This window comes from Emys orbicularis, chromosome 1 (genome assembly GCF_028017835.1).
Source record: "Emys orbicularis isolate rEmyOrb1 chromosome 1, rEmyOrb1.hap1, whole genome shotgun sequence".
NCBI classification, from domain to species: domain Eukaryota; kingdom Metazoa; phylum Chordata; order Testudines; family Emydidae; genus Emys; species Emys orbicularis.
Genome location: NC_088683.1, coordinates 118,631,962 through 118,649,204, shown reverse-complemented (window position 1 = coordinate 118,649,204; position 17,243 = coordinate 118,631,962). Strand labels below are relative to the sequence as shown.

Sequence of the window (17,243 nt, the reverse complement as noted above, 5' to 3'; positions counted from 1 at the left end):
GTGGGGTCACAGAGTAGGAAGCAATGCAGTTTGTAAAATAGCCTGGGCCCAAGCCTCTCCTGAGAGTACATTTGTCATCTTTGTAAAACTGTCAGATTATGAGTGGGTGACAGTTACACAGAGATGACAATGACTCCTCACGTGAGGGCAGTGAAGAGGTTAAAATTTAGCAGATGGGATAGAAGGATGAGGAAATGCTATGTGACCAGCTGGCTATCTGAGAACCACCAGAGAACTCTCCTTTCCCCTGACCATATCCTGTGTGGAGGATGTGTCGTAATGTTTCTGCTGCTCTGGGTCTCCATTTCCCATTCTCCAAGCAGCTCTGGAATGTCCTCCTGCTAGCTCAGCCTATTGTTACCTCAGCCCTCTTCACCTGGCCTGCCAAGGCTTTCTGCTCCTTACATTCCTTTAGTTTCTTTTTCTCATAACCTTTTCTGCCCCCCCCCCCCCTTCTCTTCTTTTAAAATATATTCTGAAGTCTCTAGACAAGTGTTGTATCCACCAAGCAAAGTATTAACAACTTCAACAGAACTTTATTTACAGTGGAAGTCTCTTCTCCAAGCTGTAGCTGCACACTCTGTAACTCTCCCAGCCTCCTCCACTCCTCCCCCCTCCTTCCTGTTTCCTGTCCTTTCAGACTCCCAACAGCCAGTGCTCCCAGTTCTAATAATCACATCCAGCATCTAAACACCACAACAAGCCATAAGAATAGGGTGACCAGATGTCCCGATTTTATAGGGACAGTCCTGATTTTTGGGTCTTTTTCTTATATAGGCTCCTATTACCCCCCACCCTCTGTCCCGACTTTTCACACTTCCTGTCTGGTCACCTTACATAAGAATAAAAGTGAAACTAAAACAAGGAATTGGAACTGTCAGTGTTGGCTTGTTTGATTTGTTCTATGTTTTAATAGTGGCTTTGCTTTGTACCCATTTGTCTGAAGGAGCGGTGACTAGGATCTGCTATCTCGGTTGCAGTTGGATGATCTCTGGACGCAAGGAAGAGAAAATCGACAGTAAGTGGGTCTGTCTCACTGAGGCTGTTGTGTTTTTTTAAGACGCTTTTGCTATGCTGGGATCAGAACTGGCTGGCTCTAGAGCTGTATCTAACCCCTTCATTCCTGAGCTAAATTGTATAGGAGATTCCATCTTGCTGCCAGCTATAGTGTGGGAGAGGAGCGTGATGGGGCAGCAGGCAAAAAGGGGGGAGCTGGGTAGAGGGCTGAAGCAGGAAATGTGGTATGGGGACGTAATACATGAGCCATAGGGACCTGTCTTGCAGCCCTGAGTGCTTCTCAAGACTGGGTTAGTCTGATGTGATTAGGGACCCTCCAGACTGGTGCCCATTGCTGGAAGATTGTATTCCAACAATGCTCTTTGGGGAGCGAGAGTCATTTGTCATGCGTCTGTCTTCTCTGACTCACCACATTCTCTCCCCTCTCTCTCTTTTCTACCAGTTCTTATGGTGCCAGTAGTTGTGGTGCATGCTGTGGCCTATGATATCCGGGCACTGGAGATGCCTGACTCCTGGTGTGAAGGGGGTGTTAGTGCACTGTGGTAATATATGGAGATATACCTATCTCCTAGAACTGGAAGGGACCTTGAAAGGTCCTCAAGTCCAGTCCCTGCCTTCACTAGCAGGACCAAGTACTGTCCCTGACAGTTTCCCCCCCCCCCCCCATCCCTAAATGGCCCCCTCAAGGATTAAACTCACAACCCTGGGTTTAGCAGGCCAATGCTCAAACCACTGAGCTATCCCTCCCCCCTGAGCTTGATGTGAAGCCCTCAGAACTCTCCCTTTTAACAGCGAGAATGCATTTTGCTGTGGCATCAGCATGGTCTCTCCTGGACTGTCGAGTAACAGAACCTGAATGTTTCTGAAGTTCAGCATACTCTGTATGACAACAGACCTGTCTCCTTATCCCCCTCCACCCAGCCTCCCACACATACATACTCTGACCTACAGGCTGGCCCAGGAGCATGGTGCCCTGTCTTTGGGTGTCCCTTAGTTGGTCCATTAACCGACTGAGAGTCTCTGGGTTAGGCTAAAAGGGGTAAAAAACAAGGGTGATGTCATGCTAGGGGTCTACTACAGGCCACCTAACCAGGTGGAAGAGGTGGATGAGGCTTTTTTTAAACAACTAACAAAATCATCCAAAGCCCAAGATTTGGTGGTGATGGGGGACTTCAACTATCCAAATATATGTTGGGAAAATAACACAGCGGGGCTCAGACTATCCAACAAATTCTTGGACTGCATTGCAGACAAACCTTTTATTTCAGAAGGTTGAAAAAGCTACTGGGGGGAAGCTGTTCTAGACTTGATTTTAACAAATAGGGAGGAACTCATTGAGAATTTGAAAGTAGAAGGCAGCTTGGGTGAAAGTGATCATGAAATCATAGAGTTTGCAATTCTAAGGAAGGGTAGAAGGGAGTACAGCAAAATAGAGACAATGGATTTCAGGAAGGCGGATTTTGGTAAGCTCAGAGAGCTGATAGGTAAGGTCCCATGGGAATCAAGACTAAGGGGAAAAACAACTGAGGAGAGTTGGCAGTTTTTCAAAGGGACACTATTAAGGGCCCAAAAGCAAGCTATTCCACTGGTTAGGAAAGATAGAAAATGTGGCAAAAGACCACCTTGGCTTAACCACGAGATCTTGCATGATCTAAAAATAAAAAGGAGTCATATAAAAAATGGAAACTAGGACAGATTACAAAGGATGAATATAGGCAAACAACACAGGAATGCAGGGGCAAGATTAGAAAGGCAAAGGCACAAAATGAGCTCAAACTAGCTACAGGAATAAAGGGAAACAAGAAGACTTTTTATCAATACATTAGAAGCAAGAGGAAGACCAAAGACAGGGTAGGCCCACTGCTCAGTGAAGAGGGAGAAACAGTAACAGGAAACTTGGAAATGGCAGAGATGCTTAATGACTTCTTTGTTTCGGTCTTCACCGAGAAGTCTGAAGGAATGGCTAACATAGTGAATGCTAATGGGAAGGGGGTAGGTTTAGCAGATAAAATAAAAAAAGAACAAGTTAAAAATCACTTAGAAAAGTTAGATGCCTGCAAGTCACCAGGGCCTGATGAAATGCATCCTAGAATACTCAAGGAGCTAGTAGAGGAGGTATCTGAGCCTTTAGCTATTATCTTTGGAAAATCATGGGAGACAGGAGAGATTCCAGAAGACTGGAAAAGGGCAAATATAGTGCCCATCTATAAAAAGGGAAATAAAAACAACCCAGGAAACTACAGACCAGTTAGTTTAACTTCTGTGCCAGGGAAGATAATGGAGCAAGTAATTAAGGAAATCATCTGCAAACACTTGGAAGGTGGTAAGGTGATAGGGAATAGCCAGCATGGATTTGTAAAGAACAAATCGTGTCAAACCAATCTGCTAGCTTTCTTTGATAGGATAATGAGTCTTGTGGATAAGGGAGAAGCTGTAGATGTGGTATACCTAGACTTTAGTAAGGCATTTGATACGGTCTCGCATGATATTCTTATCGATAAACTAGGCAAATACAATTTAGATGGGGCTACTATAAGGTAGGTGCATAACTAGCTGGATAACTGTACTCAGAAAGTTGTTATTAATGGTTCCCAATCCTGCTGGAAAGGCATAACAAGTGGGGTTCCGCAGGGGTCTGTTTTGGGACCGGCTCTGTTCAATATCTTCATTAACGACTTAGATATTGGCATAGAAAGTACGCTCATTAAGTTTGCAGATGATACCAAACTGGGAGGGATTGCAACTGCTTTGGAGGACAGGGTCATAATTCAAAATGATCTGGACAAATTGGAGAAATGGTCTGTGGTAAACAGGATGAAGTTTAACAAAGACAAATGCAAAGTGCTCCACTTAGGAAGGAAAAATCAGTTTCACACATACAGAATGGGAAGAGACTGTCTAGGAAGGAGTACGGCAGAAAGGGATCTAGGGGTTATAGTGGACCACAAGCTAAATCTGAGTCAACAGTGTGATGCTGTTGCAAAAAAAGCAAACATGATTCTGGGATGTATTAACAGGTGTGTTGTGAGCAAGACACGAGAAGTCATTCTTCCGCTCTACTCTGCGCTGGTTAGGCCTCAACTGGAGTATTGTGTCCAGTTCTGGGCACCGCATTTCAAGAAAGATGTGGAGAAATTGGAGAGGGTCCAGAGAAGAGCAACAAGAATGATTAAAGGTCTTGCGAACATGACCTATGAAGGAAGGCTGAAAGAATTGGGTTTGTTTAGTTTGGAAAAGAGAAGACTGAGAGGGGACATGATAGCAGTTTTCAGTATCTAAAAGGGTGTCATGAGGAGGAGGGAGAAAACTTGTTCACCTTAGCCTCTAAGAATAGAACAAGAAGCAATGGGCTTAAACTGCAGCAAGGGAGGTTTAGGTTGGAGATTAGGAAAAAGTTCCTAACTGTCAGGGTGGTTAAACACTGGAATAAATTGCCTAGGGAGGTTGTGGAATCTCCATCTCTGGAGATATTTAAGAGTAGGTTAGATAAATGTCTATCAGGGATGGTCTAGACAGTATTTGGTCCTGCCATGTGGGCAGGGGACTGGACTCGATGACCTCTCGAGGTCCCTTCCAGTCCTAGAATCTATGAAAACCATAGGGCTGGCTCAGAAGCATAATGTCCTGACCTCACAAATCACTTCTCCTTTGCCACAGACCCCCTTCCCATAGCACTGAGTAAGCTGGACAGTGTGATGCACTGTCAGCCTGATCCAACAGTGATACACTCTCTCCTCACAGGATCTTACTGCCTACGTGAATGGTTATGAGTCATAGGCGTGCGAACGGGGTGTGCCCAGGTACACCCTAATCATGCCTGAGCTCAGTCTGGGAAGGCTGCTCGTCCCCCGCTGGAGGCTCGGAGGGGGGAGGAGGAAGAGGCTGCTTAGCACCCCCCGGGGAGATCAGCTGTTGGCAATTGCCAATCAGCTATTTAGCATGCTGCAGCAGCTCTCATCAGCTCTTTGGCTGGCTGCAGCTAATCAGCTGTTTGGTGGGAAGTCCCCACCTATCAGCTGTTTCTCCTGCCACTGTTGAAGCTCCCAGACTGCAGGTAGAGGTGAGTGAGTCTTTCTGATTTTCAGGGTAGAGGGAGCTGGGCTAGGGGGGACCAGCAGCCAGGGCATGGCAGCTTCTGGGCTAGCTTCAGAGGGGTGGGCAGCCTCTTGGCAGGGGGCTGGGGGGAGATGGGTGGGCAGCTTCTCAGCTGGCTCCAGGAGGCTGCTGGGGGGAGTATGGGCTGGTGGCTTTCTCAAGGACTGAGCCAGCCTCTCTCAGCCCACCCTGGTGTTTCCCCCCAGGACCTGTGCTCCCCCTTCAGCCAGGAGAAACCAGCTGCAGACCCCCTTCGTGCTGGGCAGGGGGACAAACCAAAGGACATGGCTCCTTTTAAGAAAAGTTCTCCCTTGTGTCTGAGGAGTGAAATTGGGCTGGGGCCCGCAGCTCGCCCTCCTCCCCCTTCTTTACCCGTCCAGAGGGGCTTCACTGCAGCCTCATGCCTGGAAAGTAATGCTTGCCCAGCTCAAAGCTGTCTCCCCCTCCCCCATGCCCAGATCAAGCCTGCCTGAGGGGCTTTTCCTCCAAGAGAGGAAGTTTATCCCCTCCCCTGCCTATAACCGTCCCCTCCTCCCACAAAAGTCATAGAGTGTGTGAAGGAGTCAAAGTAGGGGTGGGCTGCAGCCCTGGGATTGGGAAGAGCTGGGGTGACACAGCAGCCACACAGCACGATGAATGAATGGGCCATTTCTATGCTGGGCTGTTGAATAAAATTTCTCTCTGTGTCAGGGCATGTAGTTTCTAGGCTGGCGGCAGGGAGTGGGGTTCGGGGGGGGGAGACAGAGCTGCTTTGAGTGCGTGGGAGCAGGCGCTAAACAGAGCCACCAGGAAGTGGGGAGCAGAGAGAGATGGAAAAAGGGACACAGGTGGAGAGCAAGAACTGGGAAACATCAGGAAGGGGAGATACCATGATAGACACACTTTCAATAACTAGAATGAAAGTGTATAAATATGTTGAAAATAGCCTCCCCTCAAAACTGGCAGAGTGCCCCTCCAGCACCCACACCTCGCCCTTAAGGCAGGAGGGGGCAGAAAGGAGTGAGCAGCTGTTGGGAGGCATTTAGGGGAGGGAGTTGGCAAGAAGGTGGTGTTCAGGGGGGTCTAGGAGGATGGGACAGGAAGAGGTGGAGTGGGGGCGCAGCTTTGGATAAGGGGGTGGAGCCAGGATGGGGCACCCACCGGCAAAACCAAAAGTCAGTACCTATGAGTCAGGGTGACAGGGTTACACCCTGCGCAGGCGGATTTGCTGCCTGTACAAACTTCCCCAGCAGCTGCACAAAGTTGTTGTAATTGTGTCACACAGTGAACCCCACGCTGCTACAGGGACCCCCCTTGCTCTCCTGCCCGGGCCCGCCCAGCCAATTGCTGCCTCCCCAGCACTACACATGACCTTTGACTTACGTCAGTCATAGCGCTCTTCCATCGCTGTGCTCCAGCTTGGTTGGTGCTCTCTGTGCCTGCCCCGTAAGTGCCATCACGTCATTGGTCAAGGGGATGTCCGGGGGTGGGATTTGGTGGGGACTCTGTTCTGAGCGGCGGCATGGTAAGGGGGCCGGGCCGGCCAGGCCAGGGGGGTTGGATATGGGCCAGAGGGTCTAGGGGGCAGTCAGGGGACGGAGAATGGGGGCATTGGATAGGGTGTGGAAGTCCCAGGGGGCCTGTCAGGGGGTGGGTGTGTGGCTAGGGGTCGGGGCAGTCAGGGGACAGGGGGGTTGGATAGTTGGTGGGGTCCTGGGGGGTGATTAGGGGGCAGGGGGGTCTCTGGAGGAGGCGGTCAGGGGACAGGGAGCGGGGGTTGGATGGGTTGGGAGTTCTGGGGATCCTGCCAGGGGGCAGGGAGCAGTTGGATAGGCGTGGGAGTCCCGGGAGTCGGGGTGGGGCTAAGGGTCGGGGCAGTCGGGATAGGTAGGGGGTAGGGTCCTAGGAAGGCAGTTACAGTGGGGGGGGTCTTAGGAGGAGGCAGTCAGGGGACAAGGAGCAGGGGGGGTTGGAGGTTCTGAGGGGGGCAGTCAGGGGGTGGGAAGTGGGAGGGAGTGGATTGGGGCGGGGCTCCCTGAATGCACACCCTAATGAAATGTGCTGCGCACGCCTATGTTATGAGTCAAATGCATTTCAAAACTGACCGATTCCTTTGAATACTTGGGAGTGTCAGGTATTTCTCCTGATTCATCTCAGATTCTCCTACCCCTCCTGCAAGGGCCCTTCACCAGGATGGCCTAGCACACATCATCCTGCCACTTCTTTGTTAAAGAGCCAATGCACCACCCTTGAGATGTCACCTTTTGACCTGCACTTACAGCTCTGATTGTTTTTCCCCCAGGTGTGTCCATGACATGGAGCCTCAGGCTGGTTGGCTGGTATTCCTTGTCCTGAGTCTGGTTCCTCTTTGCCTTCCCATCCCTTTGCGGGACTTCCTGTTGGAGCAGGAGAACGTCCGCCGGATCGGTGGCAACCTGGTGCTGGGGAAGTGGGAAGAGCAGGTCAATGAGTATCTAATAAGCCTCAAGGAGAAGGAAGTGGCCAAGGCCCAGAAGACTGGATATTTCCCACCCAGCATGCACTTCTTCAGGGCCAAAGGCTTCATTGATCAAAGTGCAGTGTTCAGCATCTTGAAACGTATGCCGAAAGGTAGGGATTCTGGCCTGAGAGTTCTTGGTTGTCCCAATGCTTTCTGTGATAAAACAGAGACCAGGACGGGGGCAAGAATCTGTCAGTGTGAAACCCCTGCTGCATCCAAACTAAAAGGACCTTATAACAGGTGCTGAGTAGAGCAACTTCAGATCCTGGAAGGAGCTCCATTAGGGCTGGCTCTTTTGGGCTGGGGGAAAGGAGGAATTACACTGGCCAGGGAGGGTTTCCAAACATGTGGGTATGCTGTATAACTGTACAGCATGGACCTTTCAAGCACCATTTACCTCACTTGGGAGGAGAAAGAAGACAAAATAATATAATGTGGGAAAGACACTGACCTCTGTGTAGCGCACTCCAGCGCTGGGGGTGCTCATCCTTCCAATGCGTCCCAGGCCTGCGACTGATCTTGTATAACCAAACATGCTGCCATGTGGTGGTGTTCACATGTGTCCTTATACAAGTAGCTGTGTACAGCATAGATCTATTAATGCGTTGGAGACTGTGTGTTTGTTTGATCTATAGAATGTCTATATGAAAACTGAATTTCTGTTAGGGTCTTTCAGTTGAGACCTTAAAAACTGAGTTCTGATCCACACAGATGAGAAAGATCTCTGTTTGTAAGTGCAGGACTTTGCCCTATGGGCCTTGGCCGAAACTTCTCCTCCCTCCACTTTTGTGTAGCATGATGTGTACAAGCTGGCTACAGCCTTTCACCTCAGAGATGGCTGCATTACACCATATGGTGCATACATAGTGTGTAAAGTGCTTTGGGATGATTTAGGATGAAAGTCACTATATGAGTGTAAAATACATGCACAGTGTCATCCTAAGCATTTGTTTTGCTAGCAGTCTGGAACATGTCAGCATTCTAAGAATTAATCCTTAATAACTATAATATACTGAGTGGTTGGGAGGATATTTTTGACCATCTGAAATCTAAGCCATCCAGTCTAACCAGCAGGGAGTTAGCTATTGCTGGCTCTCTGAATTTCTGTGACCTTGACAGTTCCATGTGGGAAGCAAGGAGTTAATGAATTTGTACATCTGAAGGCCTTGACTCTCAGCTGACTGACTTCTTTCTACCCTTCCACTTCTCTCTCTGATGCAGTGAAAAGTATTTTAATTAGGCTTCCTTTTCTAGGTGAAGACAGAAGGCTTTCACTTTGAAACCTGAGAACACACTTCCCTCTTGTGCAATGCGTTCTCCTTTCAGACTGATCTGTTCTAGGTACCAGATCCCAGATTGGAACCCTCTCAATCTGGCTATTGGGGTGCAAGGCAGAGCCTTGCTCTGGGGAAAATTTGTGGAGAGCGCATTTATACAAAAAGTAAACTGCTTTGCTCCCACCATTCTGAATTGGTCTGTTTCTGTCTGAACAAGAGCCATCTCCCTAATCTGCTAGCTTGTCCCTGCGGTGATTTCAGACTCTGGGGTTTATGGCATCATGATTGGTTGCCACAGAAATAACTGAGATGTCGAACTCCCCATTATCCCTTCACTGCTGAATCAAATAGGGAATTTGCGGTTTAAAAATATAAGTATCTTAGCTTTTTGAAAAAATGGCAAGGAAAATGTTTAACTCTTTTTGCTTTTACATCCCTTTCCTCCAAAGGATCTTAAATCACTTCCCAAGCACTAGTGAATCTCCTGTAGCTTCTTTGCAGTATTTATAGTAAGTCCTTTGTGAAAGGGATTATGTCTCTATATTTGTACAGTGCCTAGCACATTGGGGCCCCAATCAAGGGTGGGACTTCTGACCATTATGGTAATACAAATATTAAATTGTAATATTAACACCAGATTGCATATAGGAAACTGAGGCACAGAAAGTGCTGTCTAGATCAGGGGTAGGCAACCTATGGCACGCGTGCCGAAGACGACACGCAAGCTGATTTTCAGTGGCACTCACACTGCCCGGGTCCTGGCCACCAGTCCGGGGGGCTCTGCATTGTATTTTAATTTGAAATGAAGCTTCTTAAACATTTTAAAAATTTTATTTTCTTATTTACTTTACATACAAGAATAGTTTAGTTATATATTATAGACTTATAGAAAGAGACCTTCTGAAAACACAAAATTCTATTACTGGCATGCGAAACCTTAAATTAGAGTGAATAAATGAAGACTCGGCACACCACTTCTGAAAGGTTGCCGACCCCTGGTCTAGATTTTGGGGACCCAACTTTAGATTGCTGTGGCCTGTTTTTTCAAAGGTGCTAAACCACCATAGTTCTATTTAAGTCAGGAACTTTGGTTGCTCAGCACCTTGAAAGTCAGGCCATTTAAAATTGGACACGCAAAATCAGAGAGTGGTTTTGAAACTTTTGGCCTTACGTGACTTGTCCAAAGTCACACACAAAAATGTGTAGCAGAGCCTAGGATAGATCCCAGATCTCCTGACCTGCAGCCTTGCATCCTAACAACTAAATCATGTTTTCTTTAAGTCAAATACTCTAATAATGTAACTATTGTGTTTATAAAGTGCCTCTTGACACTCAAGGAGTTCAGGGTAATCCACAGTCAATTAAACTGCTGTGATATGCAAATTGATATATCAAAAAAATCCAGATCCCACAGCATCTTTTAAAAAGGGAGGTTTTACACAAGAGCTAACATTTAAAAAAAATCTCTAGAAAAGGAGAGTTCTAGGACGATATTTGATAATGCAGAGGGATGGTCTGAACCGTGTGTGTGTGTGTGTGTGTGTGTGTGTGAGGAGAATGAGTTTCACACTCCATGGACTGTCGCAGTAAAAGCTCTGTCAGTTGCCAATCTACTGCAGGATAGCGGTGCATCTCAAGGCAGATAGTGATGGCCAGCAGCAGATAAGGTGTAAATTTTAGTCAGGGTAATTAGCCATTGGAACAATTTACTAAGGAGGGGGAGGGATAGCTCAGTGGTTTGAGCATTGGCCTGCTAAACCCAGGGTTGTGAGTTCAATCCTTGAGGGAGATATTTAGGCATCTGGGGCAAAAATCTGTCTGGGGATTAGTTCTGCTTTGAGCAGGAGTTGGACTAGATGACCTCCTGAGGTCCCTTCCAACCCTGATATTCTATGATCATGGTGGATTCTCCATCAGACAATCTTTAAATCAGGATTGGATGTTTTTCTAAAAGATCTGCTCTAGGAATTCATTTTGGGGAAGTTCTATGGCCTGTGTTGTACAGGAGGTCAGTGGTTATCACAGTCATCGCTTCTGGCCTTGAAATCTATGAATACAAGACAGAAGTGTGTGTGTTTGATTAAGTAGATGAATAGAGCTCTCTGTTCTGATCTCAGAATTCCCCAACATGTCAGTATCTGAGGTTTTGGTCTGGCCCACAGTAAAAATAGGGGCTAGATGAAGAAAATCACATGTGAATCCAAACTGCTTAGATCCAGGGATTTGGTTCAGGTCTGTCTGTTAAATAGTATGTGTGGTAAAGTGCTGCTTAGTGTGAAAGTTCCTCTTTAAATCAGTGGGGTGTGAGCCAGCTCTCTCACGGTGAAGTGTGTCTGAAAGACCTTTAATAACTCAGTGCATTTTCCATCCCAGTGGAGAAGTAGAGCGTAGAACTCCCTATTGATTTCCCCCCTCCCCTCAAACTGAGCCATCACGCTCTGCCTGCCCTGTGTTTGATGTGGAATGTGCCATCTGTGTCTCACATGGGGGGAGGCAGGGCCGGTTTGCAGTCTTGCTGCTGTGGGGGCTGCTCATGACTGTATCTATGAGACCCTCCAGGCACACGCACATGGGTGGATTTAATTGTCGTCATGTTGACGCTCCTTCCCCTTCACTTCAGCAGCCCTTTCTTATTATGTTTGCCCTTTCCCCCACAGGTGCTGTCTTACACCTGCATGACTATGCAATATTGAGCGTGGACTGGCTGGTGCACAATGCCACCTACCTACCTGACTGCTACATCTGCTTCACCCATGTGGGTACTATTCAGTTTAGGTTTTCCAAGCCTCACCCACCCAGCCCAGTGCCGCCGGGCTGTTCAGAGTGGGTGTTGCTAAAGACTTACCGGACGCAGCTGCACAACATCAGTGAGTTCGATAACAGGTGTGTGAGCAATGATCTGAGGCACTCTGGAGTTTTATAGCACTATTATTCTTTGCTTGCTGGTCATTTGCTAACAGGACACATGTCTTGCAGGGTCACTCTGGCCCATCGTCCTCCTGGGGTGGCTGCTCTGGAAACTGGACTCTCTATTTAAAATTGCATTTTACACGTACACACACACACACACACACACACACACACACACACACACACACACACACACACACACACCCTGTAACAAGCATGTTATAGTTGCAAAGTCAAACAAGCATAAGTTAGGGAATGCACTGTCTTGTGTACTGAATGAGGCTGGAGGTTCCTGTGGGAAAAAATAGTATGTGATCCTGTAATGAAAGATTTTTCCCATAATGCATGAGCACAGGCAACCTTAATTCTGGCTTTTCCTAACTTTTGAGTGCTTGACTGTCCAATCTTAATGGTCTTTCAATGTAGGGTTTTTCAAAATGTAATATACACAAATATTTAAACAGAGACTGTTTGCTCCTTAGGGCACTGATCACTTATCAGATGGAAGATACCTTGGAATGGAGCATTAATGATTTGTGAGACAGTTCAGATTGTGGAGTTACCAAGCATTAAAATGCCAGTTAGTGCAGCTCCCCTTCCTTTGCTAAAAGCAGAGGGAGAGTTCTGCCTTCTGTTGGGCTAGACAGCGCTGGTTCCCCAGAGCATCCCCTCCTCCTCAGCTGCTGAGGTGAGAAGTCAGCAGGCTGAGGAAACTGGAAATGGGATCAGAAGGAGAAGGTGGTGCTGGGGCTGAGGAGTTTCTAGGGCTCCCAGCCTTGCTTGTCAGTAGGCTGAGTAGCAGCAGCACCTCATGGGAGAAGCGGATGTTTGCCAGCAGCAAGTCCCATCTCCATCAGCTTCTTCTAGAGGAAAGACTGTTCCCCTGCTGGCTTTCCACCCCTTCCACGGTAGAGTGGGGAAAAGGGAGACCATGACACCAGCTCCCCATTGCCTCTCCAGAAGAGGGGGAGAGAAATAATAGAGGAGGGATTTTGCATCAAATCTCCTTTTGAAATATCTGAACAGAGGCGACTGCCCTGAATGTTTCAGGGTGTTCTGAGGAACATCCCTCAAGCCCCCCATTCTGTTTTATTTTACAGAATACAGACTCTCCCTCCTGATCTAATCAAGAGAATCCCATTTATAGGAATAAGGGTGGGAGAGCACCAAGGAAGTACCTCTGCAGAGGACACCACACCACAGGCTTGGCTGTGCTGGCTAGCAGCTTGCTTGGGACATGAACTTATTTCAGAGACACTTATCGCCATTCAGTGTCCCCTTATCTTTTATTTTACAGTAATACCTAGAGGCCCCAACTGAGTTAAGGGACCCATTGTGTTAGGTAATGTACAGACTCATAGCCCTGGTCTACACTAGGAATTTACATTGGTATAGCTATGTCTCTCAGGGGTGGGAAAAATCCAGGCCCCTGAGAGACGTAGCCTTACTGACCTAACCCCCAGTGTAGACAGCACTAGGTCAGCAGAAGAATTCTTCCATCGCCCTAGCTACCGTCTCTCAGGGAGGTGGATTACCTATGCCGACGGGAGAACCCCTCCTGTCGGTGTACGCAGTGTCTACACTGAAGCACTGCAGCTGTATTATTTTAAGTGTAGACAAGCCCATAATAAGAGACAGTCCCTGCCCCGAAGAAGCAATCTAAATTCACAAGAGAATAGGGGTTGGAAACAGGCACAGGGAGGTGAAGTGACTTGCCCAGTTCACCCAGCAGCAGAGGCAGGAGCAGGAACAGAACCCAGGTCTCCTGAAACTCAGTGCCCAGGTTTATCCACAGACTGTGCTGCCTCTCACTGCCCTTAACAGGTCCATCAGCAAAAGATGATGTAATGCAATGTCCCCACATAAAGTCCAGGCACATGATCACAGCCACCATACTGAGGAGCTCCCCCTCTTATTTTGATCTCTTCCCTGGGTACTAATCTGGGGGTTGGGGAGGTGTTCTGGCAATGGAGGAGTTGGTCTCTTGCCAGGAATGAGCCCCAATCCGCTATGTCTTTCAGTTTCTGGAAACACTCCCAGTCCCTTGAACATGTGCCCCGCAAGTGACCTCCCTTCCTTCTGTTTGCCCTGAGCATCAACAGGCTGAAGGAAAGAAGATGTTGGGGTGGGTGGGAACTGATGGTTAGTTGGGTGCCTGCAAGTATGTGTCAAGGGCATATGGCATCTGGGGAAGGTCCAGGCTCTCTTACGTACAAGATGGGGAGGATCAGCAAGCATGAGGGGAAGGGAGAAAGTGTTTTCCAGGGGCTGTACCCCTTCCACTAGTTTTCAATGTGGAAGTGGAATGAAGGACTGGAAACAGACAAACCGAACAATCCCTACAATCAAACTGTTTATTTTCAAGTTTAAAAGTGGTGTGGGGAAGAATGTTACTACAACAGCCTTACTTCCAAAAATTACAGTGTGGTTATGAAGATATGAACACTTCCTAAAGGTAGGGATGTCATTTGCTATGGGGCAAGAAAGGCAGTTGCCCCCCCCCCTGCAACTTTTCATAGGTGTACATCCTATACACCTCCCCCTCCACCATTGCAGGATATGATATAGTCACATATAATGTTCTGTATGCTGACACACAACTTTGCCTCCCCATCCAGACTATTTCTGAAATGATGCCCCTGCTTAAGGGTGATCTGCAAAGTTAAAGGGACACGTCTTCATATTTTTTGCTGCTTTGTAATGTAGAGAGGCCCTGGAAGAGTGTGTGTTATTTCTTCTCCCTCCCCCCCCCTGTTTTTTTTTCTGCTTGTTTTTCATATTAGAAATTCAGGTCTTGTCTGACCTGACCCTAGCGTACTCTGCGGGGGCTGGAGAGCTAGTGAAGTGGTGATATTGCAAGAGACTGAATGCCGAGCAACAGAGAGGGGAAGAGGTTCATGGTCAGGGAGTTTAGAAACATTTAAAAAAATCCTCCCCTATTTAATTCCAATGATTAACATTTGGAAGGACTTTTTTGTTAAATATTCAATACCTCTGATGCTGTGGTTTAGTTGAGTGCTCACAATAAACATTCTCGGACAGAGACACTCAGGGAAGCAAAGTTGACATTGCTGATATTCGTAAGGTGAAAGCTCCGTGGCCGGGGCCCAGCATATCTAAAAGATCAGCTAAAGCTCCAGGATGTAGACTCCACTCCTTGAGCACAATGGAACTTTCTGCCATAAGGGTAAAGCTCATCAGTGTAGCAGATGAAGCTTTCTTGGGTGCTGGTCTCAGGCAATGGAACAAATTTCCATGGGAATCAAGGACTATCACAAACCTCACCACCTTCTGCTCCAAGTGCAGGGTGCACTTCTTCAGCCTACTTTCTTTAACAGAAACTCAGAGCAGAGTGTATGTTACCAAACCAAAACTTGATTGCACTTTCAATTCTCCCCTTAGAAAGAGGATGAGAGAGAAAATGAACCACGTGATAGATGTTAGTCATGTTGCTTAATACATCACCGGAAGGTGCTTAGATACTATGGTGATGAATGCAGTTTAAGGACACATATAGAATAGAAAACAAGCAAACAAACCTTTCAGGCCTTCATTCTACACCATAAAGAAGCAAAACAGACTTTTGCAGGTCTCCTGTAATTTTGCCCCCTTGTGCCTATGCATTGCAATAGCATTGTTCAGTACATAGTCACACACGATCCAAGCAGGGTCTTTCTAGCTAAATCCAACCACTGACTTGGGTTTTTTTCCCTAGAGAATCAGCAAATCCCAGATTTGTCTGAGTAGGTTATTCGTGGCAAAGAGTTGGCCTACTGATCCCTTAAAGGAGTAGCATGTTATCAAGGATGGATTGCTATATCCTCACAGTTATACATATGAATAATTAGTCTCAAGGGAAGGGGAATTTGTAAGAAATGTAACAATTAATTTTTTTAGGAGGGGTGTTGGTGGCTTATTACTAGTTCTAACACAAGAGCACAGGCTACGTAGACACAACAGGCAATATATAAGAGACCCTATGTAAGGGGCCACTCTTTCTCCCCTATATACACGGGGGAAAAGAGCACTACACATATTTATTGAAGAAGTCTTTGTGTTCAGGAAAATCTATGGAAAAGTTACTTTGATAAATAACTGCTTATTGGTCCTTATCTAGAAGTAAACTATGTATTGTCACATGAATAGACTCACATGGTCTTTTGACCCACCCTGAGGTTTTCCTTCAGTGTTTCTACACCTGATAGGGACAAACTCCAGGCTCACCCTCCAGGCAGGTGTTCTCAGCTGAACTTCTGCATTTTGAGAATAACTTTCCTTGAGCCAGTATCTGGGGGAGTTTGCTTCAACTGGAACTCTGCATCTGTTTTCCTAGAGGGTTGCTATGCAGTCCAGGTTCTTCCCACACAAAATCTTTCCACCCTCCCCCACTGAACAGGAGCATGCCCTCTCTACTTAAGGCCAGTCTCCAGCTGAACTCAGTTAGATAAGCTTGTGAAAAGATGCCTCTGGTGCTTGCATTCCTGGTTTCTAGGGTGATGCTCCACTGTCACCACTCAGTGCTCCCCAGAACATGTCTGAAATGCGGAATGCCATTGCATGCAGTAATACGAAATACTTCATATATATGCCTCCCTGGTTAAGGTGTAGTTCCTTTCCATTTTATTGTTTTGTTTCCTGAACAAGATTTTGTGTTGGCTGATGTTGTGTATTAATGGAACAAAGGCCCTGTTGTCATGCCCAAGAGGACAGAGCTAAAGTTATTGTGGAATCCTTAACTCTGAATTTCCTGACTCTTGTGCATTTAAAATGTCATTCTTAAGGTGGCATGAATGTCACTTGTATATAATTTTGCTTTAAAAAATAAAAACAACCCCCCACATGAATAAAAGTGAGGAAGAAGTGCAGCCAGAACCACAGGAAGGGGCTCCTTAAGTGACTAAAAAAGCAACCAGTGCACAAGATGCCTGGTGAACAGACTCCATGTTATGGTCACCCCTTTGAGGTCTCCTGTTCCACCTTCTGACCAGGCCCTGCACTGCTTGTTTATGAGGTTAGACAAGATCACATCTTATAGCAATAGGACAGTGACTTTTAATTCTAGACACTGACGCCTCTTGGAACAAGATAATAAGAGCATGAATCATATCTAACTCTTCTATATAACATAGCAGAGCACTATCGCTAAGCCACCAGGGAAGACATCACACATTAAATAGCAGTCACAGTTATCAGAGAGAAGCAACAAGCCATGAGAGTATTCTCCAGTGATCTCCCATCCAAGTACTAGCCAGGCTCAAACCTGTTTAGCTTCTAATATTAGATAAAATCAGACCTACTCAGACTGATAAGACTGTCAGCTTTTAAGCATCCAGCTATTTCCCCCTTGGTTGCAACTTATGGTAACTCCTACAATTTTTCCATCCCCAAATGAACCTATTTACCAGTTGTATTGCTATTTGGATTTTACACCTCCAGCTTGAACATTTGATAAACTAATGTTCAGG

The 17,243-nt window shown here is 46.8% G+C and overlaps 1 protein-coding gene across 3 annotated transcripts in view; it reads left to right on the top strand.

The window, feature by feature from the left end:
• The first annotated feature begins 869 nt into the window (after window positions 1-869).
• The window catches only part of ADA2 (adenosine deaminase 2), a 35,453-nt gene continuing 19,079 nt past the window's right edge, over window positions 870-17,243 (top strand). For all 3 annotated transcript variants that reach the window (XM_065415299.1, XM_065415305.1, XM_065415308.1), the window contains exons 1-3: window positions 870-1,018; window positions 7,394-7,701; window positions 11,526-11,751. In XM_065415299.1, the coding sequence (XP_065271371.1) occupies window positions 7,407-7,701; window positions 11,526-11,751 (521 nt within the window). In that variant the 5' untranslated portion in view covers window positions 870-1,018; window positions 7,394-7,406. The remainder of the gene's footprint in view (window positions 1,019-7,393; window positions 7,702-11,525; window positions 11,752-17,243) is intronic.